This window comes from Bactrocera neohumeralis, chromosome 3, assembly GCF_024586455.1.
Source record: "Bactrocera neohumeralis isolate Rockhampton chromosome 3, APGP_CSIRO_Bneo_wtdbg2-racon-allhic-juicebox.fasta_v2, whole genome shotgun sequence".
NCBI lineage: Eukaryota > Metazoa > Arthropoda > Insecta > Diptera > Tephritidae > Bactrocera > Bactrocera neohumeralis.
The window spans coordinates 36785676-36812149 of record NC_065920.1 but is presented as its reverse complement, the minus strand read 5'-3'; the positions used below and the strand labels follow the sequence as shown (position 1 = coordinate 36812149).

The 26474-nt window shown below is 36.5% G+C and overlaps 1 protein-coding gene across 1 annotated transcript; it reads right to left on the bottom strand.

Annotated features, from left to right (window-relative positions):
• Window positions 1–1833: 1833 nt before the first annotated feature.
• On the bottom strand, window positions 1834–25505 carry LOC126753453 (serine protease easter-like). The gene is made up of 6 exons (XM_050464942.1): window positions 25317–25505; window positions 17679–17845; window positions 13247–13280; window positions 9407–9552; window positions 7941–8091; window positions 1834–2666 (listed from the first exon to the last, which is right to left on the bottom strand). The coding sequence occupies exons 1-6, from the start codon at window positions 25384–25386 to the stop codon at window positions 1948–1950; spliced, it is 1287 nt and encodes a 428-aa protein (XP_050320899.1). The 5' UTR covers window positions 25387–25505; the 3' UTR covers window positions 1834–1947.
• Between the last annotated feature and the right edge of the window lie 969 nt (window positions 25506–26474).

Below are 26474 nucleotides of genomic sequence, written 5' to 3'. Positions count from 1 at the left end.
TGAATTAGGGTCTTTCGAACAGGGAGTTTGACACTACGTAGGATGGGTCTGTTGAACGAAGACAAGTTTGGATACTGGGTAGTGTGTTAAGATTTATGTTAGTTGTGTCACGCACGCTACACAACATTTATGTTGAACCCAAGAATATTCTTCATTCCTTACACGAAATCCAAAATAGTGTAAATAGCACTTTTAGATTAATGACGTGGAATTACGCCACTGTGATTTAAAAAAACAAATGCTCCACTCACCTAACAAAAACTGTTGGAGTCGTTAGAAACATTCGTGACATTTTTATTATGTTATAAAAGTAAATATCATGTAAGTTAGCCGAATGAAATAGTATACAGTCGTATAAATGAAGTTATTTAAAACAAGGAAAGGGATAAGTTCGGGTGTAACTGAACACTTTATACTCTTGCAACTCACACGAATCAAAGCCAGGGAAATACCTTAAGATGTAAAACGTCAACCAGAGGATCGGAAACCAAGCAATTTTATATATACCTAGACTGTATATAGTACATATAACTCATTTATGACCGAAATATTCACCATAAGGTTTATTTGAAAAAGGAAAATAATTATATTTAGTACATTGGATTTGGGGTAGTATCGACTCGATTTTATCCATTAACTACTCGTACTATCATGCCACATACTAAAAAAATGTTCCTTTAATTTAATGAAAATTAAAGTACCTCATATTCAAATTCCAATCACATGGAGCAAAATCAGTCGGATGTTCGAAAATCCTGCTAATAGTTATATGGGGCTATGTCAAGTTTTCGCCCACTTGTATCTATTTTGGGCACAAAGGTACACTGTTATGAGTAAAATATGTTCTATAATTTTCATTGAGATAACTCAAATATTGACCCGGATATATATCCAGAATAAAGACACTTGGAAGTTCGAAAATCTTTATATTAGGTATTTTTTGATACACAGATTTACTATTGACAGGAAAGTTTTCTGTCTGAATTTCAAATGTACATCTCCTACATAGACTGATATTTTCGGTCAAAAGTCAACTATAGATACTGGGGTCCACATATTCGGTGCTTGGGTGAGATTTCACGAAAAGGTGGGCGGTGACACTGATCGTCCAATTTCACACCAGCTCCAATAAAGCCCTTTCATACCATCCCCCCGTCCCAAATTATAGTTTAATATCTTAATTTTGTGTTTAGTTATAACACTTTATAGGTTTTCGGTTAATGGCGTTTTGTGAGCGTGGCAGTGGTCCGATTACGCCCATTTACGAACTCGTATTTTTTTTTGTACTACGAAACCCGCATACGAAGTTTTATCAATATATAGTATCTCAATTTTTACTCAAGTTACAGCTTGCACGGACGGACAGACAGATAGTCACTAGGATTTCAACTCTTCTCGTAATCCTGATCATTTATATGTATATATATTATATAACTCTATATCTGTGTCGTTTAGTTTCAGGCGATATATACAACCGTTATTTACTAAGCAAGAGTATATAAAACATGAATATGAGGTCGGGAATGAATGTGTTGCTGTCACAAAAAACTGCCCGTGATTGAGTCAAAATTATTATTGTACATATATTGTTAATAATGTTTTTATCCAACATCAACAAAAATCATCACAAAGTTCGTGTCACAAAGTTTTAACACCGATTTTGTCGCACATTATGATTAAATTATCATTATATTTTCACTAACTTACATATGTTGCAGGACATTCACAATGCCAGGCGTCCAATATTCTTATATATAATGGCAGCCTGTCATATTAATTTTTAAAAATTAATAATAATAAAATATGAGAGTAATTAAAGTACTGACTGTCAAATGAAATATAAAATTACTGTCAATGTTTATTAATCTGAAAGATATACATATATTTTTGTTAATTTTCAGAGACATATTAAGAGGTTAAGTAATAACATAAAAACAATAAAAAGTTTTACTTTCTAATAGTGCTTTGTATCCAACTAACGAAAGCATCTACACGGGTGTAAACACCGGGGAAACCTTCTTGTCCACACGGTGTGGGACCAAATGAAACTACACCCACCAAAAAGTATGCTTCCCTTCCATTAACAGATTGAGCAAACATTAGAGGTCCACCAGAGTCACCGCGACACGTGTCAATACTTTTCTCACCGCCCGCACACATTTGACTGTTGCCTAACTCGATTCTAGTGTAACGACGGTATTTTGCTTTACACCTTTCCAGATTTTCACCTCTCACCAACGCTTTTAATTTCTTTTGACTACTATTGGATGTTTCTGTTGCACCCCAACCAGCAATGTCCATAGTAACGCCTTCATAATTACTTGTTGAAGAGCTTGGCAAGCAAATAGGACTAGTGAAAGCATTGAAATTGACTTTTTCTTGAAGACGAAGTAAGGCTATATCATATGTTTGGGTTCTAACATCGTACAGTGGATGGCATATTTCTTCCTCAATATTTATATTGATATGTGGACTTGAACAAAGTTTATTGCCCTTGCTATCAAATTGGCAATCGAGTTGTGTTTCTAAGTCCCATTCACCCAAACGAACTCCAGTTAGGCGCCAATGTGCAGGGAGTACACGCTTACTAACACAATGTCCTGCCGTTAAAACGTAGCGGTCGTTAATCAGACTAGCACCGCAATGAAGACCTTCGCCACCGTTTCCTGCAAAAAGAAATAAACTAAATTAATTATGACAAGAAAACATTTTACACTCTTGCAACATGCAAGAATCAAAGTCCGAGAAATTCCTTCAGGTGCTGGCAAAATTATATCTATTTTTGGCAATAACGCATCCTATTAACATGCCACACACCCACTAATCACCCACCAATCATCATCACCAATCTACCATACGAGATATGTTCCAAAGTAAATAGGATTTTAAAAAGGCAAACATAACAAATGGTTTTTCGGCAAAAAAAAAAAAAATTTATTTTATTCAAAATAATAGGTTGTCAAAAAAGTCTTGAGGTATTTTCGCTAGTTGGCGCTGAAAGCGCGTAGTTCTAGTTTTATTCGTCGCATTGGGTCATGCTATATCTTTTTGGAAAGCTCATTTCACGCGCTAAGACGTGTTTGATTGATTGTCCGTTCTTTTAAGTCGTTCGTGAGTTATAGCGTCGCAAACATGGAGCAAAATAAAGAGAAAATACGGCATATTGTACAGTACTAAATGCATCTCAAGCCGCCAATAAAATTTGTGCAGTTTATGGATCCGATACAGTTTCCATTTCCACCGCACAACGATGGTTTCAACGTTTTCGTTCTGGTGTAGAGGTGGTCGAAGATGCGCCACGCTCCGGAAGGCCTGTCGTCGAAAATTGCGATAAAATCGCTGAATTGGTCGAAAGAGACCGGCATAGTAGCAGCCGTAGCATCGGTCAAGAGCTGGGCATGAGTCATCAAAAATTCATTTTAATTTCAATAAAAAAAAAAAATCAATAAAAATACCGAAAGACTTTTTTGACAACCCATTAGTTTCCTTCTACTTCAATACAGCTTTTTGTAAGGTCCAAAAGCATGTCGAACGAGTGTTTTAGCTCGTTGGCTGGTATGGCCGCCAGTATGCCGGTGCAAGCCTTTTGAATGGCCTCTTCGTCTGCAAAACGCTTTCCTTTCATGGGCAAATGAATTTTTCCGTAAAGGAAGAAGTCGCACGGTGCCATATCAGGTGAAAACGGGGAGTGGAATGGTTAAAATGTGATTTTTGGTCAAATAATCGGTCACAAGCGTCGAATCGAATGTTGGATTCTGAGCAATTTTTGGTGGTCAGCCAATTTGTGCGGAACAAACCGTGCATACACCTTTCTTAAACCCAAATGTTCGGTCAAAATGCGATAAATCGATGTTTTGGAGATGTTCAATTCCATTTCCATGAATTTCAATGATGATTTCGGCTGATTTTTGATGAGTTTACGCACAGTTTCGATGGAATTTCCGGTGATCACGGATTTTGATTGGCCCACATGTTGATCGTCATTTATGTCCTCACGACCATCTTGAAAACGATGAAACCACTCGCGCACTCTGCTACGGGATAGGAAATCATCGCCATAAACTTGTTACATCAATTGAAACGTTTCGGTAAAAGTTTTACCATTTTTAAAACAAAATTTAATGTTGGCTCCTTGTTCGAAGCTCATTTTCGCACTTTAGGCTAGGTGGCTTACTTTAGGCAGACTATTCGAGTAAAGTTTTATCCAGATACATTCATTATTGCTAAACCTGCATACCAGAAAGTGAAAGCTTCACATGAAATCTAAAGTTATGCTATATGAGAAGTCGACGAGGTTGTGGCCCGACTGCGCTCATTATCGTAATGTAGCGTTGGATCGTCAGGATATATGTATACCGAATTTGGTTCAAAGTGGTCGTGCAGATCAGGCAGCAGATATGGGTTTTCGCCAAAATGTGGACACTGTCACGCCTATCGACAAAATTTCACAACAGCTCTAACAAAATCGTTATATGGGAAGTTGATTTAGTCATAATCTGATTTCACTCATTTTCAGAAGGTGGCTTAAGAGATATGTATGTACATTCAATTTATTAGAGGGTGGGGCTACGGTCATCTACGAACTCGTCTTTACTTTTTTGTCAATAAAAGTAGGTAAAGTGGTTCACAACTTTTTCGTGTCCTATAGTATTGAAAAAAATAGATGTTTTTAATAAAAACTTGTCTTTAAGAGAGTTTTTAAGGAACAATCAAAGATAAATCATTTTCAATCCAAGATAAAAAGAATTACAATATATTATGTAATGAACAGAATGTAGTAAAGTGACCAAGAAAATTCGTGTGATTCCAAAGATAATGTTTATATTTATAAGCTTATGAAAGTAGGATACTAAGGAAGATTAAAAGAAGTAAGCAAGTGATTTTTTTTATAATTTCACAAGTTGGGAAATATTTCCAGGTAATACCAATATTTTATAGAGTTTTAATTCTAATTCTTCCTGGCAAACTTCATCTACCTTGTTCAGGATATAAAATGGTTGCGTAAGAATTCATAATTAATTTTTTAATGGAAGCGTGAGTGGATTACGCTCATATTTGGCTTCTTATTTACTTATAGTACACGTTTTAAACTTAGTTAGTTTCTACGTTTAACTTCATGTCCGAAATAAAATCAACTTAATTAATTCAAATGAGATATGTGGGGTATAAACTTAACAAAAGATTACAAATTTATTATATAATTTATCCAAATTTGACACCGGCTCCGATAAAGCCATTCTGAACCACTCTGACAGTAAATATTAGGTTGTCAAATATTTCCCTTCCGCTTTTTTGCTCTTTATTCAATCCTTTATAAAAAGTGTTAGAGTGATCGGATTTAGTTCAAATATGCGCCGTTTCGTTCGATAATCTGTTTCCATCTAGACGGCAACTTCAGAATACCCCCCTCGTAGATGCCCCCTCCTTATTTGCGAAGAACTCGGACAGCCACTTTTCACAAGCCTCTTTTGAATTCAACTTTACACTAACAAGGGCGTTCGCCATGGACAGAACAGGTGGTAATCACTTGGCGTTATGTCCGGGCTATATGGTGGATGCGATAAAACGTCCCATCCGAGCTCCCGTAGCTTCTGACGAGTCATTAACGAAGTGTGTGGTCTGGCGTTGTCCTGTTGGAACATTACACCCTTCCTGTTGGCCAATTCTGGACGCTTCTGGTTAATCGCCTGCTTCAAGCGGTCCAGTTGTTCGCAGTAGATGGTAGAATTAAGCGTCTGGCCATATGGGAGCAGCTCATGGTGGATGATTCCCTTCCAATCCCACCTAACACATAGCAAAACCTTCCTGGCCGAGTGTCGAGTTTGTTCCGTTTCAGTAGCATATCGCAGGCGTTGATTCAGTCCAGAAGGGTTTTTTGCGTCAAATCATGCGGCACCAAAACATCAAGCTTTTTTGTGTATCCAACCTTCTGCAGATGGTTTAAAATGGTTTGGTGACTAACTTCCATCTTCTGGGCGATGTCACGAGATGCCACATGCCGATCTAACTAGATGTTTTCCATGAAAAAACTTTAAAATAGTGCGAATTTCGGCGTTAGTGAACTCCATTTACACGTCTATAACTGTTGAACGCAATATCCAAACTAATCATGCATAGCGTCGTTTTGTAGGTTATGTCAAGACCTTTCAAAGATGTATACTATTGCCATATACGAGCTCTGTAGCGCTTTATACAATTGTACATAGCCGCGAAATTGAAAAAAGGCGGAAGGGAACTTAATAAAACGTTTACTTCTTATGTATCTATTTACTTCGTGATTTATTGCACTGTTAGTAGCTTTCGACATAACTATTATATTGATGACGAACGTGGTTACCATCCAATTTCACCCATTTTAACACTGTAATAGGAGGTGTTAGAAAAAGCAAGTTTGGTTAAATTAGCTTTAGAAGTTTTTAAGATACGTTCAGTAAACTTAAGGGAGTGCGGAACTTTTTATTAGATTTTAAACTGTAGATGGCCTTCCATAACTCAATACTCTGCAACAATGAATTCTCTTAACATCACAGTGACCTAATTCCGGGCATCCTTCTTAGGATGCTAAAGAATACGTGAACAACGTTTTATCAAGATTTCGCAATTTTTACGGAAGTTATCGCTTGCTCGGACAATCAATTGCGGTAGAACCACATTGCGTGAGAATAAAAATACCCAGCAATAAGTGCATTAGCCGAAACAGTCCTTGGTAAATAGGGAAATTAAGGGATAATTCTACGCCAATCTGATTTTCGTGATCGAATAGCTCGAAGCAAAATGTTTAATTTTTATGATGATTTCAAAAAGCTAAAATTCTAAAATATAAACAAAAAAAAATCTGATTAAATTCGATGAAAGTTGTATGCATTTTTATACTCTCGCAACGTGCTGCTACAGATCTATATGTTCGTTAGCCCATCTCTGCAAGCGATAACTTGAGTAAAAAATAAGAAATCTTGGTTAAGCTACATACCTGTTTCTTGGTACTATAAGAAGGTAGGTATTGCAGATGAACGGATTCGAGCCATTGCCGCGATCACAAAAAATTGAATAAAAAATTTATAAGTGCTAACTAATATAAAACTGTATTTCGGTACAGTAATGTATGTAAGGTACATATGTAATTAGAAGGAGTATTGGCAGTTTAATTTTTTTTAACTGACACCGGTTATCTTTAGGCGAAATCCTTTATACCATATACAGTTCGCAAATTAAGTCACCAATTTTGGTGAATAACATTATTTATGTTATGTAGTGAAAATGGTCGAAATCTGACCGAATGATATCTAAAGGTTTTCAAACATCAATTAACGAAGTTGATCTTATGCAAATACCTCACATGTATATCGGTCAATATGTGACTTATATTAATCAAATTCAGAGAGTTGTCTTTCTAATAATAGTGGATTCTTTTTTTTAAATATTACAATTAAGCGATGCAAATGAATTAATTTAATTTTTTGCCAAACTTTATATCCTAATGTATAGATTTATGATCCTATAGCTGATGTGGTCTCCTATAGTCAATATATTTTTACTTCATTGTCTACAAAATCCCAAAAATCTTATTTTTAATCCCAACATACATTAATCCAAAATTTTGTAATAGAAATTCGGAAGCATAAATGCACGTAAGTCATTGGATGATCTATAATACCATCCAATAAAATACCAATTGTAATCAATTCACAGCTTCACCGAATAATGACTTTTACATTTGAATGTAAGTTTGAATTTTTACCTTAGATTGGCAGAACTAGCAAAAGTATAATGTTGATTTTGGTGCATAAAATTTGGAATCGGTAAAACTAGTGACTATATCTGCAGAACGGAAAGCTGAAATTAATAACCTCATATTGAAACAGTTAACCATTCTAATGAAGTATTCTTTATTTATACTTGAAACAAATTATCATAATAAATTTTATACTAAATGTTCTTACCTTTAGCGTATATAAGTAAAGCTGTCCATGGAAATTCATCAATATCTGTCGCAGTTCCACCAAAAATCCGTCCTGTTAACGGAATTTTTCCACAGTTCGGTGGCAAAGGTAATTCTCCACGATTATTGGTCGGAGGATCGGGGCAGCATACCTAAACATAGATAAATATTCATATATGTATACATATACGTATTAGTAATATTAAATGGTACATAGCACTACTATGATTAATATAGCATATTTGCTTTAATTGGATTGACTTTTTCGTTATATAACCTGTAATATTTCTGTGGTGCAAAGTATGATTTTTACCTTATAATGAATGATGATATGATTTTTAGTAAACCCCTACCTTTAAAAGAAACATGTACATATTTGCAAATTTGACAGCTATGGTTTATTAGATTATGAGATATAGCATTTTGAGTTAAGAAACTTGTGTTAGTTCACAAAAAATGGATCACAAGAATTTTCGTGTTAAAGCCAAGGTTTGGATTGATCAACATTATTTGGACTTTGCACCTGGAAAATCAACCGTTGAAAAGTTGTTTGCTAACTTTGAACGAGTCGAACTGTCCGACGAGGATGATGAAGGCAGTAGACGCACTAAAGAGGCCGTTACCGACGAAAACATCAAAGAAGTCCCCTAAATAATTTCGGATGCTCGTAAAGTGAAGTTGTTCGAGAGAACTGAGACTCTAAAGATACCGAAGGAACGTATTGGATAAATTGTGAGTGAATATTCAGGAATCCAATAAAAACAACAAAATTTTTCTGATTGTGAGGAATGTTTGAAACTCTTTAATCGTAATAAACCGAATTTTTGCGTCGATATGTGACAATGGATGAAACACGATTCCATCATTTCACATCGGAGTCCAATCGACAAGTCAGCAGAGTGAACTGCACCAACCCCAAAGCGTGAAAGACGAAAAAGTCGGCTCGCAAGTTTGTGACATCAGTATTTTGAAATATACTTGTAATACTCATCAACTAACTTCAAAAGGGAAACACCGTTAACATTACATTGCGTTATTTGAGCGTTTGAAGGATAAAATCGCCAAAAACGCCCCTAGTTTAAGAAGAAGAAAGTGCAATTTCATCAAGACAATACACTGTGTTATAAATTAAAGATTACGATGTCAAAATTGGGTTTCGATATGCTTTCACATCCACCGCAATTTAGCAATACCGAAGAGGTATGTGGAAAACTGAGGCTTAGGGCAAATGTATTATAAAAATGGTATTGAAAAAATTGTTGATCGCTATAATCGTTTTATCGCCTTTGAAGATAACTACCTTGAATAGTAAATCAAATTTTACCATAGAAATAAGCTCTTATTTATATCTATTAATGAAAATAAATTTTGCTGCACCCCTATTTTTGGCATTGTTTTAATAATGTAGGATGGTTTTATTTATTGTAATATATAATTTAAGGGTTGAGATGAGGATAATCCTTTTACCTGGCGATTGCCTTGTCCACACACGCTTTTGGTCAAGAAGTTTCTCTCACTTGCCGATAAATCGTCTTTGACTAATGGTAATAATGAACTACATTCTAAGATAGATTTGCAACGTCCTTTTTTGCCATTCGGAGTTTCGCATTCATCTGTGAAAAATATATAGCTTTTATAAAAACAATAGTGCTGTTGCTAATTTTCTTCTATGCGCAGTAGTAATTATATTTTTTGATATTTTTGTGCAAATCATGAAGATCCTTTACATACTTTTGACTTTTTTCTGTTCTCGATAATTTGCGATTTTCTCAAATAAATGTACTTTTGCCTTCTCAAAATAATAGCAGCGCTCATTTGAAATAAGCGTAAAAAGAAAAATAAATAGACGAAATTATCTATAACTTCGAAGTTATGACTGTCAACAGTGACGTGGGTGCCTAGTCGCACCGGCGCGGTTGTTAAGGCCAATGATGTCAATATCATCAGCATACGCCAGCAGCTGTACACTCCTATAGAAGATTGTACCTTCTCGGTTTAGTTCTGCAGCTTGAATTATTTTCTCCAGAAGAAGGTTGAAGAAGTCACACAAAAGAGAGTCGCCATGTCTGAAACCTCGTTTCGTATTGAACGGATCGGAGAGGTCCTTCCCGATCCTGACGGAGCTTTGAGTTTTGCAGGGATACCAAATTCAGACATCGCGGCATAAAGGCAGCTCCTTTTCGTGCTGTCAAAGCCAGCTTTGAAATCGACGATTCTCGATTCACGGATTTTTTCCAAGATTTAGCGCATGGGGAATATCTGGTCAGTCTAAGAAAATTTATTTTTATTCAAATACATAAAAGCCTAGCAGAACAGATTATGTTTGCAAAACTAAACACTCAATAGTCACCATTCAGAAAAATTGCACAGTATATTGCTGTCAGATGTATTTAAAAATATTTTGTTTGTTGAAAAATGTTCTCGGTTCGGTTATGTCAAAATTACGCAAAAACCATGCTGCCCTATGCTAGCGATGAAATGTATTGATTTGGTTCTTATGACAAGATATTTATCCAAGCAAACTGGCAAATAAATGGTTCGCTGATAATGCCAGAAGAGTGCTTGAATAGTCCGTCCAGTCTCCCGATTGAAAATTGATGTGCAGATATGGAAGAGGACGTCGCTAAAAAGGCTCTCACAAATATTAGGGAGACGATAAAAGCAGCTTGTAACTCAATTCGCCCACACTGATGCCAAAAATTTGGAAATGGAAAATTCGTTTTTCCCTTTTTTTTGCTAGTTTTTTCTAGGGCACTCCTATTTTTTTGAAAAAGCTATTTTTATTATAATTTCAATATTATCTTTTTAAGAATATATGTACATATGTATGTACATATATAACATAAATTTGTGGTTTTTTGTTTATACTTATTCATTACTAATTACGTAAGATAGAAACAATAGATATATACATACATACATATATATACTATATCCGTATAATAGTAATTCTTATAATTTTGCAAATTTTAAAGCACACTTACAAATAAAAACATGTAAATCCAGATATGTAAAAAAGAAATTTAATAATTAAGGAAGGATTAATTTCGGGTGTAACCGAACATTTTATACTCTTGCAACTTGCAAGAATCAAAGTTTGACAAATTTCTTCAGAAAAATATGGGAGTTGGGGGTAGTATTGGCCCGGTTTTATTTTTTTTTGCCAGTAAGACTTTCTAAAAAAAATGTACCCTGAGTTTCATTAAGGTACCTCACATACAATCATCAATCATATGGAAAAAAGTTAGCCAGCTGTTGGAAAATTCCGGGCATAAAGTCATCCGGAAGTTTGAAAATCCTTATATTAGGTTTACGGGGATTCGGGGAAGTATTGACCCGATTCAAACAATTTTTAATACACAGAGATACTATTATCAGAGGACTTTCAATGAATTTTAATTGTTTATCCCATATATTGATCGATATTTTCGGTCAAAAGTCAGCTATAGATACAGTTTTTGGTCTTAACGTGGCATACTTTAAATAAATTATTATTGTGAAGTTTTATTTTGTTATATGAATTTCTTCTTGATTTGTATACTAAAAATTGAAAGAATCAAGTTTATTTAAAATTGTGCTATATAAGAAGTAAGCGTGGATGTAATCCGATTTCGATACGTGAGGTATCATCTAAAAACTATTATATAGTACTTTGTAGATGATACATGATATGGTATATTGTATATGTATAACCCTATATCTACCTCGCTTAATTTTAGATGATACGTGAGGTATCATCTAAAAACTAGTATACTTTGTAGAAACATGTTGCAATAGTATAAACATAAGTAACAAAAGACTAAGCTCGGATGTAACCGAACATTTTATACTCTGTAAGTCAGCTATAAAGCGATACTGTACATAAATATTGCCAGGTTTTGACTCAATGGCACACTATTATAAGGAAATGATTCTTTCTCAAACACTTTAACATACCTCAGAGTTTTATCGTTATTTTCGGTAAAATGTTAGTTATATACAGTGGTGATCTGAAAAGCTATGTTCTATTTTCAACTATTTTTGAACGTGAGATGGCATTCCTCAGAGGCACTATTTACTCTAGATTTTATTACTTCAACTTTATTGGTCCTTGATTTTTAATCTGTGAACTGAAATAACAAACGAATGTAGAGGTAATGTTGTGCACTCAATTTGGTACAAATTGGTCCTAAGTTATGGCTCTTCACTTAAAGGTGCGCAGTGACACGCCCGTTGTCAAATTTTCATACCGAATCTCTTAAAATTTTTCTGTGACCCGGGGGTAAAATTTATTGTCTCTGACGATTTTATTCTTGACTTATCGATCTTTTAGTAGTTTTCATCCTAATGTTACACGGACAGAGGGAGTGGTTATCGTCTGATTTAACATATTTTCACAGCACATGAAGAAGCCAAAGGGACTCCTTTTTAATAACTATGGTTGAAATAGCTTCAGAGGTTTGTAAGAGGGCGGGCACCTTGGTTATACTTGCAGTTTTAGCTTTAAGTATACAAGTATATTTTCGCTTATCGCCCTTTGGTGAGCTTTCACCCATGTTCAATATCTAACTTCGTATGGTGTTTGGAACAAGTGTGTCAGGGTTCATCAGGATATCTCAAATTTTACTTCTTGATTTGTACACTGGAATGTTAAAGAATCAAAAGGAATTTAAAACTGTGTTATAGGGGAAGTAGGCGTGGTTGTATTCCGATTTAGCCAATTTTCGCACTGTGACATAAGAATATGAGTAGAATATCACGTAAAAAATTTAGTCGAAATCAGTTTGGTCGCGTATTTAGTTATTGATTTATTGGTCGGAGGTCTTATAGTATTTGGTTGTTGTAGTTTTAGTAGTTATCTGTAGCAAACGATTGCAAGAATATAAAAATAGAAATCGAACTGTGTGCGGAACTAAACAACCCGCCACTGCTTATACGTACATAGTATATATAGAATAAAACTGTCGTTCTGTGAATGAAATGTGCATGTTGGTAAAATTAGTGAATGTACTATGTAGTTTCCTAACAATGGTTTCGGATGCTAAAAGCTAATTGGATCGTTTCAGTAGTTTCGCTAGACCACACATATTGGGCATTTCATAAATCTTATTAAAATTGGGTGGCAATATTTCTTTGAAAATAATTCAGCTTAATACCATAGGTAGATGAAATCAGTCGTTCCGCTAGTCGCCATATATCCATTAAAGTGACTTTTGCTCCTCTGAATACGATATTTTAATATTTAAGTTAAGTTATATATTGTACATATGTATGTATTATATTTTATTCCTAAGGTTCGGTGTATGTATTTTTTGTGTTTATTTTTACCTGATCCTCCACCTATTGACTTATGACAGCAAACCTGAAAGTAAAAGTAAATGAAAACAGATATACTTGTAGTAATATTTAATGCACTTTTGCAGTTTTCTTAAAAAAGCTTAAATCGAACTCAAACATACATATATGTATCTATGTACTCGTATGTGAATATAAAGTTTTATAAATATATGTATAGTATATCATATGAAAATAAATTCATAAAGATGCGTGACCGTCTCTGTGGCTGTAAACCATTGAACGTTTTATTGTCTGACACTTGTCTGATATGAGAACTATGCCATGACACAATTTTGAATACCAGTGTGGGCACACAGACAAGAAGTATCACATCTGGCAGCACTGTTTGTCAGTTATTCTATTATTTCTTTCTCTTTATATTCTTCCTGGAAAGTTACAGTTTCAACCGAATTCTTAGTTTTTAGTTTTTAAGAAGCGTCACTTCTTGTACAGACGCCAACAAGTGTAGAAGTGTTGAATAGCTTATTAAATAAACGTTTTGTTAATTGATGTGGTGTTTTATTCCGCCACATACCCGAACCCTACTGTTTAACAACACACGTTAAATGGACCAACAGCAAAATTGTACCCAGTGGTGCCCACGTTCGCAAGACGAGAACTTCACCGAGGAATTTTTGGAAGCAAACACGCCTTCCCAGCTCCCACCACTGCAAACTACGCACATCGACCGATTTGAACGAATCGAACTACCGCCGTTTTGGAACCAGCAGGTTCAATTGTGGTTTGCTGCCGTTGAAGCACAGATACAGCTAGCTGCCACTGGTGAAGAAAACAATACTAATCTCGCGCGAACAGCAGATCGCCTCATGGAAGTTCAGCGAGGACATGGAGATCCCGGTATAATGGCTGTGACCCACAAATTCGCTGCTAGTAGTGACATAAAAAAGCAACTTGACGAGTTTTCAAGGTAAGTCGAAAAGCTGGCTCAGAGGCTCGACAAATCATCATTCAACGGAAGCAGTCGCAGTAACAGTACGTCAAGCGCATCACGGGACAATGCTACAAGCACACCATGTTTTTATCATCGGAGATTTGGTCAATGTATCAAAAAGTGCGCACGGCCCTGCACGTTTCAGGGAAACACAAACGGCCCCCAGTAGATACGGCGGATGCTGGTGGCAACATACCTTTTCGACTGCAAGCTACAAACGGTAGCAAAATCGAAACCTACGGAGATAAGGCACTCACCCTCAACATAGGGCTACGGCGTCCGATTCATTGGATATTCTGTATAGCTAACGTACCATATCGAATTGTCGGTGCAGATCTCATCCATAAATTTGGATTAGTTGTGGACCTCAAACGTGGTCGCTTGGTAGACCCTAACTTAGACTCGCACAGTGTAGGCCGCTATGCAAGCGCCCCCCTTAACAGCGGTCACGGCTATAACCGAGAGCAACAAATTTACGGCTATCGGGAACTATTGGGAAACCTTTCGAACCGCACCGCCATCAAGCACTCCGTTAAACATTTCATCCCTACCACCGGGCCAACGTGCATGTAACGTGTTCGACCGTTATGTCCTGAACGCCTCAAAGTGGCCAAGAAGGAGTTTGAGCTCCTAATCGGTTTGGGTCATGCCAGACCGTCAAATAGCCCCTGGGCTGGTCCCTTACACATGACCAAGAAGAAAAATGGAGACTGGCGACCATGAGGAGACTACCGTAGACTCAACGAAAGAACTATTCTTGACCAGTACCCAATCTCGGTTCTTCATGATTATGCCACAATATTAGCAGGAAAGGTACGTATTTTATACAATCGATCTCAGACGTGCGTTTCATCATATTTTGGTGGCCGAGGAAGACATACCAAAAACCGCCATAATAACCCCGTTCGGGTTATTCGAGTTCATCAGTATGCCATTCGGGCTCCGCAACGCGGCACAGTCCTTTTAGTGTTTTATCAACGAAGCACTCAAGGGCTTCGATTGCGTATATGCTTACATCGACGACCTGCTGATAGCATCATCCAGTGAACAACAACACATACAACACCTCTGGTTAGTGTTCCAGCAGCTTAGCCAATACGGCCTGTGCATTAATGCGGAAAAATGTGTTTTGGGTGCTTCCGAAGTCGATTTCTTGGGATATCGAATTTCGAAACTCGGTTCCGCACCACTTCCATGCCGAGTCCAGGCGCTACGGGATTTCCCAAAACCTGAAACAATTTTTAAGCTAAGAAGATTTATCGGCGCAATAAACTTTTACCGACGACACATCAGTAATGCTGCCGCTGCCCAGGCAGCCCTCAACGAGTTCTTAAAAGACTCAAAGAAAAACGATCGCAGACCAGTACCTTGGACAACAGAATCAGAACAAGCTTTCATCTACATCAAGAAACAACTAGCAGCCGCAACTCTCCTAGCTCATCCATCACCAGCCGCCGAGCTTCGGATTACGTGTGACGTCTCTTGTACTGCGCTGGGAGCAGTGCTAGCAGAACATAAAAACGTTTGGAGGCCACTTGGATTCTTCTCGAAAAAGTTGTCACCCACACAGATTGACTACAGCACATATGATAGAGAATTGACGGCTATATACGAAGCCATCAAGTACTTTAGACACTGGGTTGAAGGTCGTGAGTTTGCTGTCAGCACAGATCCCAAGCCATTGACTTTCGCGTTCCATCAACAATCGGATAAATCCTCACCTCGCCAGATCAGATAGCTAGGACTCATCAGCCAATTCACGACTGACATTGAATACGTCTCCGGTTCAGACAACAACGTCGTTGACACCTTTTCACGCGTTGAAACTAAGCATCTACCCGCAGTTATTGACAACGATGAGCTGTCCCGAAGAGCTGCAGCAACTTCTTCCACACAACGAAACATCATTAAGGTTCCAAACGCTTACCTTTGATCCCAACGGGCAGACGATTTATTGTGACGTTTCAATAAATAACATCAGACCATTCGTGCCAGCACCGCTACGTCGAAAACTTTACATAACTTCGCACATCTCAGAGGCAGAGTGACAGTGAAACTCATCGCTCAGAGATACGTGTGGCCATCAATGAACAAAGATGTTACGCAATGGGCTCGATAATGTGTCCCATGTCAACATTCCAAAATAGGTCGTCATGTAGACGCAGCACCCGCCGCATTCCCTATTCCGGACGAGAGATTCGACTATGTCCATTTAGTCCTAGTCGGACCTTTGTCGGTAGCGGTACCCATTAAAGGCATAACGGCAAGCACGATTGCAAACACATTCTACTCCCATTGGATCGCCCGCTACGGATGCCCCAAGCTGCTCACTACCGATCAAGGTACCCAATTCGAAAGTGCGCTTTTTACAGCTCTAGCACGGTTAGTCTTCGGCAAGCGTATTCGCACCACGGCATATCACCCAGCAGCCAACGGTCTGGTAGAAAGGTGGCACCGCATGCTCAAAGCCGCCATCATGTGTCATCAAATCTCTCAGTGGACTCAGGTTCTACCAACAGTATTATTGGGATTGAGAACTTGCTACAAGGAAGACTTAAAGTCATCACCCGCAGAATATCTATAATGGGAACACTCCGGGTTCCTGGCGAATTTTTTTCAGATGGAGATCCACCGGGAGACTCCCAATTTTTCCTTGAATGTTTTCGCTCATATTGAGGAAAATCAGACCAGTTCTTTCAACCCACCATTGCCGTCAAAAAACGTTCTGTTTCAAAGAACTGTCAACATGCACACACGCATTCCTGAGGATCGAGGCAACTAAACGGCCACTTGACCAGCCATATTCAGACCCACACAAAGTGATTAAAAGACTTGATGAACGTGTTTTTGCCATCGAGGTTAACGGCAAGGTTATAAATCTAAGCATCGAGCGTCTAAAATCAGGCCATTTGGCCAAGGACGAAGTGTTCGAAAGTACGCCACATAGCCGTATTCTCACCGAGCCAATGACTTCGCCAAGTACATCAACCATCCTACCTATGTATTCACCAAAGTACTTGAAACATTTGCACCCCCGCTAGGATCTGATAGTGGGGGGAGGTACTGTGGGCACACAGACAAGAAGTATCACATCTGGCAGCACTGTTTGTCAGTTATTCTATTATTTCTTTCGTTTTATATTCTTCCTGGAAAGTTACAGTTTCAACTGAATTCTTAGTTTTTAGTTTTTACACCATGTAAAGTTTAGCAAAGTATTTTTTCCGACACATACCATATGTAAGCTTTGACACGAGTCAAAAAGTTTATAATATTGAAAATGATATCAATGTTTATAAGTAGGCATATTTATATTTTGGATGGTCTCATCAAAAAAATTCCTTTGATATTCTTATATGCCAACGTTTGTTTATCGACCTACATATGTACATATATTCGGGACAAAATTTGCATTTTTTGAATTTGTCAATAGTTTTTATACGGGTCTAAATGAATAAAAATGTTTGTACTCACCAGAATATTTTTACCAAGTGAACCACATCTGCTCTGCCTTAAAAATATTATATCATTATCTTCTAAATTTGGCTTAACGGCCATGTTATATAGTTCAGTGCATTTATTTATTAGCATACATTCGCCGGATTTACCGTTTGGCGTTTGGCAAGCTCCATAACCCGTTTCTGTTTAAATGATAAATCAATTTAAAAAATTCATATGTAGATGGATTTACCTTTGTAATTAATATATATATATGTACATATATATTGTATATACTATGTATACCCATCAAAAATTAAATTTATGTGGACTGCTAAAAGATCTCGATCCTTTTGTGTTATGTACATATGTCAAGATGCCAAAACTAAATAAAATCGAAACAATCGTATTCCTAGCCTATATACCTAATATACATATGTATGTAATAATTTCAAACTTCCGGTTGCCTTTATAACGTAGATGTACATATATCGGCTAATACTATGTAGGAATACTGGTATATAAATACTATAACTTAAGTGAGTAAGTGTCGAGTGTGTTCGAGTAGTCCTTTGTCTTATTGTTAATTGAACATTATGTAAAGAAAGTGTACACTCGAAATTTTCAAAAATTCGACGAATAGCGAGCACAGGTGGACGATTATAACGACCTTGAAATGGTAAAAGTGCACAAAAAATTGCAATTGGAGAACTATTATTTCGATAATAAAATTTAAAAATTTGTAAACGTTGTTCTTGCGTATATCTTTCCATGATGAAATTGTAAGCATTACTGAATAGAATGAAAAAAATTAAATTGTATGACATAATAAAAACTGCTGAAATGACACTTAAGAATCATAACATCCTTATTGACTTTGGACAGGATATGTCAGTCAGTGTGTGAGTTATGTTTATCAAATTTCATCAAATTTCGTCCTCGAACATACTTGAATAATGAACATAATCGAACATACTTGTTAATATACAAGGTACGTTCCAAAGTAAACAGGACTTAAAAAAAAAAACAAAACAAATGGTTTTTTCGGCAAAATAAATTTATTTTTTTTTTCAAAATAGTCTCCTGCTTCAATACAGCTTTTGTACGGTCTAAAATCATGTCGAACGAGTGTTTTAGCTCGTTGGCCGGTATGGCCGCCAGTATGCCGGTGAATGGCCTCTACGTCTGCATAACGCTTTCCTTTCATGAGCAAATGCATTTTTCCGAAAAGGAAGAAGTTGCACAGTGCCATATCAGGTGAATACGGGAAGTGGTTAATGGTTAAAATGTGATTTTTGGTCAAATAATGGGTCACAAGCGTTGAATCGAATGTTGGATTCTGAGCAATTTTTGGTCGTCAGTCAATTTGTTTTGGAGATGTTCTATTCCATTTCCATGAATTTCAATGACGATTTCGGCTGATTTTTTATGAGTTTACGCATAGTTTCGATGGAATTTCCGGTGATCATTTATGTCCTCGCGACCACTTTGAAAACGTTGAAACCACTCGTGCACTCTGCTACGGGATGGGCAATGTTCGCCATAAACTTGTTTCATCAATTGAAACGTTTGGTAAAAGTTTTACCAATTTTAAAACAAAATTGAATGTTGGCTCTTTGTTCGAAGCTCATTTTCGCACCGATAACGCAAACATACTGACACTTTAAACGCAATAATTTCACTTCCAATATATGAAATATCATGAAATTCTCACTGAACAATCGATAAAGAGAGCAGATTCTAACGCACTAGTCGACATACATATACATAGATGGCGCCACCAGGGGTCGCTAGATTCAAAAAGTCCTGTTTACTATGGAACGCACCTTGTACGTAATCCGTAAAGACTTATCCTAAACCCAATATACCCCATATAGTTGTTTCCTATTTTTCCGACCAAATGGACATTTTTTCTAAACATAAGCAGTTAAGTGGTGAATACGTATAAGTAAACTTGCTGTAGTCCTTTCCGATCTTCTGGGTGAAGTGTTGTCCCTATACCGCATATATTATTTTTATATACATTCATACCACATATGTACATATTTATCTCGGGCACGAAGCCCGAAGCTTATGGGTCTATGACCTATCATGAAGACTAGTAAGATAACAAATATGATTGTAATTCATTCACAGTTTCGTAGAATAATGAGTGTTGAATCCTTACGCAAATTTGTATACTCTTGCAAATAACGGTTGTTTGTATCACTGAAAACTATTAGGGATAGATGTGATGTTATGTATATACATATAAATAATCAGGATACCGAGACTAGTTGAACTTCGAGTCAGTCCGTCTGTGCAAGCGATGACTTGAGTAAAAATAAATATAAGTATATTGTTGAAATTCGGTACACACTTTCCTTGGCACCCCAGCAGAGTTGGTATTGCCAAAGAGCCACGCCCACAAAAAGGCATTAGTGGAAAACCTATAAAGGACCATAACTAAGCTCCACATTTAGATACAAGGTTGTTATTTAGTACAAAAAATTGCTTTAGGGGAATGCATAGCTGAAAAAAATTGAATTGGTTATGGCAGCGCCATCTTATAAGTTTAATGTACATATCTCTCAAGCCATTCAAACGCCTTCTAAAAATGAGTGAATTCGGATTATAATATATCGCCACCTCCCTAAAAGTGCGATAAATCTATAAATAAATGCACCATAGATATAAAGTCTTACGCCCCCGAGCTTTATCCGGTGTTAATTTCGGACTCCCATCTGGATTTTTAACGGAAATTTTAGAGCCCGTAAGTGACAAACATGGGGAACGGTTCCACCAAGACATTTCAGCTATGGAGAACCGGTACCAAGGCAAGTGAGTGCCAGTTTGCTTGCCGATTACTGATGGACATTGTTAAGGGATACTCCAAAAACAAAATATCGCCGAACAACATCGACCGTAACATTTTAAGGTACTCTTTGGTTAATAAAATAATTTTATATAATTTAACAATAATATATACAGTGGGAAATTTAAATTTTAAGTGTGATTAAATCGGCTGTTAATAGCAGCCATTTCTATTTACAACAGGATAACGACCCATAACACACAACTTATCTTGTACATGAATGGTTGTTATGGAAATAAAAATAACTCCATAGGTCCCGCAATCACTAGACATTAATCCTATTCAAAATATCTGGAACTTTTTGGAAAACCGTATTCCGTAATAGCAACAAAATGTAGGCCAAAAACCGTTAAAAGTATTGTAATTACTTTTGATTTATATAAACAATCCTAAGTGTAACTAAACTTTTTTGATATAAATTATGCTCATTTTAAGCTTTAGCTTTAATTTTTTTTATTTGTGTAAAAAAAAATATTTTGATATGCTATATTTAATGTTAGATATACATATCTTGAAATGGATAGAAAAAAAAACCACAAAATTTATCCATTTTGAAAGAAATAAATATGTCGGAATTTAATAGAACTAGGTGTATGTAAACTTTATTGGTCGACTGTATGTCGCTGTTTTTTTTTTTAACAAAAATATTCATAGCAAAAAACAACAACAAATCTGTAGCTATTTTCTGCCCTTGTGGCGATTTTTACATAATAAACATTTTGTTCTGTTCATTTCACAAAAAACAAGAGGATTTTTGTTTACCAGTGTAATTTGTTTAATAATAAATGTACACGTTTCAACGCTCATCTCGCAGCTTTGAAATCGACGAAGAGGTGGTGTGTGTCGATCTTTTTTTCACGGGTTTTTTCAAGATTTGGCGCCTGGTGAATAGCCACATTGATAAGGTACATCCAGTTTGTTGATTTTGGGCTTTAATCACAATACACTCGATAGAACCTTATATGCGATGTTGAGGAGGCTTATCAGTTCTTCGTCGCCGTATCTGAATACCTCGGCCGGCAATCCATCGTCCCCATCAGCTTTGTTGTTCTTCAGACGGGTAATTGCTATTCGAACTTCTTTGGGGAATCGGGTTCACCATCTTCTGGTGTTATGCTTTCACTGCCATTCAGCAGGCCGAAGACCCCTCCATAATTTTAGTATGTTATTTCAACAGATCACCCCTGGGAGATGTCCAAGAGTATGATCCGGTCTTGAAACCTTCTGTTAGTCGCCGCATCATTTCGTAGAATTTTCAAGCATTTTCTTTGTCGGCCAGCTTGTCAAGCTCTTCGGCCTCTTCTTTTTTTTTGTCTGGAAATGCGTCTCGCTACCCTCTTCAACTCTCCGCATCTATCCCATTCCGCACATGTTGTGGTCGATGGTAACGTTACGAGGGAGGCAGCCTATTTTTATTCACTAGGACATGGCACTCCTCATCGTACCAGCTGTCCTTTAACATCTTCCGAAAAGCAATGGTTTCGTTTGCTGCTGTACGTAAGAGGTTCCTTATACCGAGTTGGTGATGAGTGCTCTCAGAGAACAGGAGTGGAAGTCGAGTAGAAAATCGTTCGTCTGTCTGTTGGGTTTCCAACTTTTTGACGTCGAACCTTCCTTGTGTTTGTTGACGTGCGTTTTTTGCTGCACAGAGAAAGGTGCGTATCTTGGTCCGAGTCGATGTTAGGACCTCGGAGCGTACGCACGTCTGAAAAGCGGGAGACGTGTCTTCCTCTATCACTACACGATCGATCTGGTTCAACAGATAACCATATTTTGGACGAAGTCGATCAGCCTCAACCCATTTGGAGATGTTTCATCATTGAGGCTGAATTTACCGACCGTTTTGCCAAAGATACCTTTTGACATCGTGGGGGGGCAGCTCACATAGGTGCGCTCCAAGCGCTCATAGCAGGTATCTTTGGCCGCAACGTCCTTCTCTTCCGTCGGGGCGTGGGCACAAATCAGCGATATGTTGAAGAACTTCGCTTTGGTGCGGATTGTGGCTAGGCGTCTATCCAGGACTCAGTGACGGAGTCTCTATCCCTCTCAACACGAATCCCACACCGAATTTGCCCTCCTTTATATAGACAGTGTAGTAAATGCCACAAGGACTTACTCGTCTCTGTCCTTGTCCCGTCCATCACACTTTTTAGACGGCGGTGATGTCAGCCTTTACTCTTACGAGGAGATTAACCAGCTGGGTAACGGAGCACTTACCTTACTTGCGTGAACTTCTACAAATGACCCCATCGAAATTATCTCTTCACTGAAGTGTTTTCTCAATAAATCCACTGATTGATGCTATGCGTGGGAAGTGGCACCCTCTTGTCGACGAAAGCGCGAGCTTCAATTTCAGGCATCCAATAGTCCGTTATCATAGCGCGATTAGGCTGCTATTCAAGAAAGTACCTCTACTTGGATCACCCGTTTTGTAAAAAAATTAAAAAAATTTTTAAATCGAAATAATTTTGAAGACTAAATTAAGTTTTTTAAATACTAAACTACTTCATTACAACTCTGATACAAAATATTATTAATTGCTTACACGTAAATTACCAGTTTAACATATTGCTTTTTAGGTGTAATGTTTTAAACTGTTTCAAAGTTAAAAGAACATAAACCATTTTGAACCAACTTTGTTACCAAACACAAGATTCCAAGTTGTCGTAAGCTTGTATGTTGCAAGTGTATAAGAAAATATTACTGTGCTCAAATTGAAAGGTGAATTTTGTCCATTTCATCTCCTTCAAAGTAATCCTTTTCCGCTGCAATACACTTACGCCAACGAATTTTCCAGTCATCATAGCACTTGGAAAAATCCTCCGTCGTGATGGTCATCAGAGCCTTCTTCGATTCAGCTTTTATATCCTCAATTGAGTCAAAACGGTGTCCTCGGAGTGGTCATAAGAATTTGCTGAATAGCCAGAAGTTACACGAAGGTAAATCAGGCGAATGCGGTGGTTGCGGCACGAGATTAGTTGAAAATGTGGCGAAATGATAACGAATAACCAATGCGGTAAGAGATGGAGCATTATCGCACTTCTTTGTTCAATAAATTCAGACATAGTAAAAATCGAATTCACTTTTAGAGTCTCACAAAACGACGCGAATCTCAAATACTAATGAATATTTTGACGTGAAATTTAGCAAATATGTCACTAACAGTACTACCAACTTTCAGAAAAAAAATAAGGCGATAAAAACTGTCAAACAGAGATGAACTAAAAATAAAATAGAAGTTGGTATTTCTTATATTCGTGAAAGAGTTAATCTTGAAAATAATCAAATATCTTCTTCTTCTTATTTAACCTAATATCAGTGAATCAAAAAGTAAGTGTAATCCGGATGCTCTAAAAGGAGGGCATTTGTGCTTTGCAAAATCAAAATCGCATTATTAAATATCTTTTCAAAAAGTAGTTATGAGGAGTCAGATCTGGTGATCTGGATGGTCACTAGTGTTACTATCAGTCATTAATGATACTATCAGATATGAAGTAAGGGAAACAATTAAGGAAGGACTAAGTTTGATTGTACAGCTGAACATTTTATGCTCTTGCAATTTTCTAGGATTAAAACCAGGGAAATACTATTGGAAAAACTTTACTCGACAAATTTATGAATGGATCACAAACAATTATATTTGGTAAATTATAACTTATATATTAAAATCAATCTAATTAACACAAATCTCTATATTCATAAAACACCATATATTAGTGCTGTGTTAAGGACCGATACCAAAGATACGAAATTTAAGAGATTGGTGATAAGAGTGAAGAGTAATTGCAGAGAAAAGGTGAGTCATAAGCCCATTTATTCGCTGGCTTCAAAATGTATGGCCCGCTTTCGGCTGACTTCGAAAACGTACTACTGGAAAATGCGATGCGGTATTTATACATCGTCGGTATGCAATGTTAAAATCAAATTGGTTCATTATAATTTTTTTTCCTGCTTCATCGAAAATGGAAGTACAAATATTTATTTGCAGAACGTTACACTTTGTACATACTTATGTATGTATGCATTGCAATTGACGTTTTCCAAGTCAGTTTTATAAATCACTCATGTCAAATCACAGAAACTAATGGAATTTCGTCGAAATTGGAAATAAATTTGATAACTGAGATTATTACTTCGAGAATTCTAAGAAAGTTTAAATACATTATATGGAAATGCAAATCAAAGAAATGGCAAATAGCGATAATTTCCCCATACAAAGCAAACAAAATACCGAAATATACACTTGTTTGGCCTAGGTAAACCTGTATGTATATACATATGTATGTACAAATAAATAAATACTAGTCACCCGAAATTTGTAGCTTAAACAAGTAAGGAAAGGCTAAGTACGGGTGTAACCGAATATTTTACACTCTCTCAATTAACAAAGATCAAAGATGGGACATGCTGCCATTACAAAAATACTCTCCCTGAATTTCTATACTAATCATTACAGATTGATTGATATCTTAGGTAAAAAAATGAACCTTATGCACTGTGGTCCATATATTTGGTGTCTCGGTCCTTAAAAAGTTATTGTCCGCTTTCATAATTTTTCTAGGCTAATAAATATATTATAAATTTTTAGTTTTCACATTTTCATACACAATACACAAAAAATAATTAAAGAAAACATTCTTTAATAACCGTATACAACAATATTCGACAGGGGTGTATATAGTATATAATTGTAGTCATAAACAAACTCACATATTACTAATGTCAGTGAATGCCTTCTGTTTATTATAGGTCAAATACATACAATTTTGTGATAAGACATTGCTACTGTGAGAGTTGTTTATACAATACACAATTCTTACCTATAGAAACTGCACCGTAAACACTAAAAGTTAAACCAACTAGAACTGCGATATTTCTTAAGGAGTACATTTTTTAAAAATCCAATAATTATTACGTATATGTATATGGTTTTATTTTTAAAGGAAAAGAACAATATTGGGAGCACTGTATTTCAAAACCGACGTCTATCGGCGGTTTGTAATTGTAAACTGATTGATGTCACTTCAAGTAAATATGAATTAAATCAACTTGATCATAATAATATGAATCTTTCAATTTGTATGTGGCTGTAAAGAATATACATACATATGTATTAGATCGGGTCGATTTTTATACTCTCGCAAAATGTTGCTACAGAGTACAATAGCTTTTTTCAGTAAACGGTTGTTTGTTTCATCTAAATCGACTTGAGGTTATACAGAAATGATCAGAATGATGAGACAATTTTAAATCTACGTGATTGTCTGTCTGTCCGTCCATAACAAAGGCCATAACTAAGCTCCACAATAAGGTACAAAAATGTTATGTAGTTCAACGAATTGCGATAAGTTTGTAAGGACACGTCCTCCTGGTGGAAGTCATAGCGTCCGTAAATATAATTTGAAAGCAAACGTAAAAACGAAGAAGAAATATGACAAACGCAGAATTATAAGCTTTTAAAAAAAATTGTTTGGCTCTTTTTTGTTATTATTCTGTGAATATGTGTTGGCACCGCTCCAACAAACGGCACATAACTTTCGTAATTTATCAGATTTCAACCCGAAATATTGAGAGCGTGATCGTAAAACTTGAATATGCAAAAAAAAAAATTAAGAACGTTTTTTTTGGTCTCACGATTTAGAAACATCCTTAAGGGGCACACCTAGTGTGACAGCGTAAAAAAAGACATTTTTTGGGATAAAAAAAAACTGGTCAATCAATCGTTTTAAAATTTTTAGGGTATATTTATACATGTTTTAAGAGTAAACTGAAAAATTTTTGAAAGAAAATATTAAATATTTTTGAAATGACAAGCGATCTCCGGCGACGCCAAAAAAAAGGTCCTCCACTGCTGCCATGATTGCAGCCTTCTCTGTTGATAAAACCTAAAAAAAATGCTCGTTAAACTAAAATATATTGTCTGTATGATGACCCTCGGGCTAATAAAAAAATCAAAAATTGACAAAATGGCGGCATGT

Excerpts from the sequence above, each read along its gene's own strand:
- LOC126753453 (XM_050464942.1), bottom strand. The coding sequence starts at position 25,386 with ATGTACTCCTTAAGAAATATCGCAGTTCTAGTTGGTTTAACTTTTAGT. Across the intron at positions 13,281-17,678 it reads CACTTGGTAAAAATATTCTG|GTTTGCTGTCATAAGTCAAT; the intron begins GTGAGTACAAAC and ends TTTTACTTTCAG. Across the intron at positions 9,553-13,246 it reads GTCAATAGGTGGAGGATCAG|ATGAATGCGAAACTCCGAAT; the intron begins GTAAAAATAAAC and ends TATTTTTCACAG.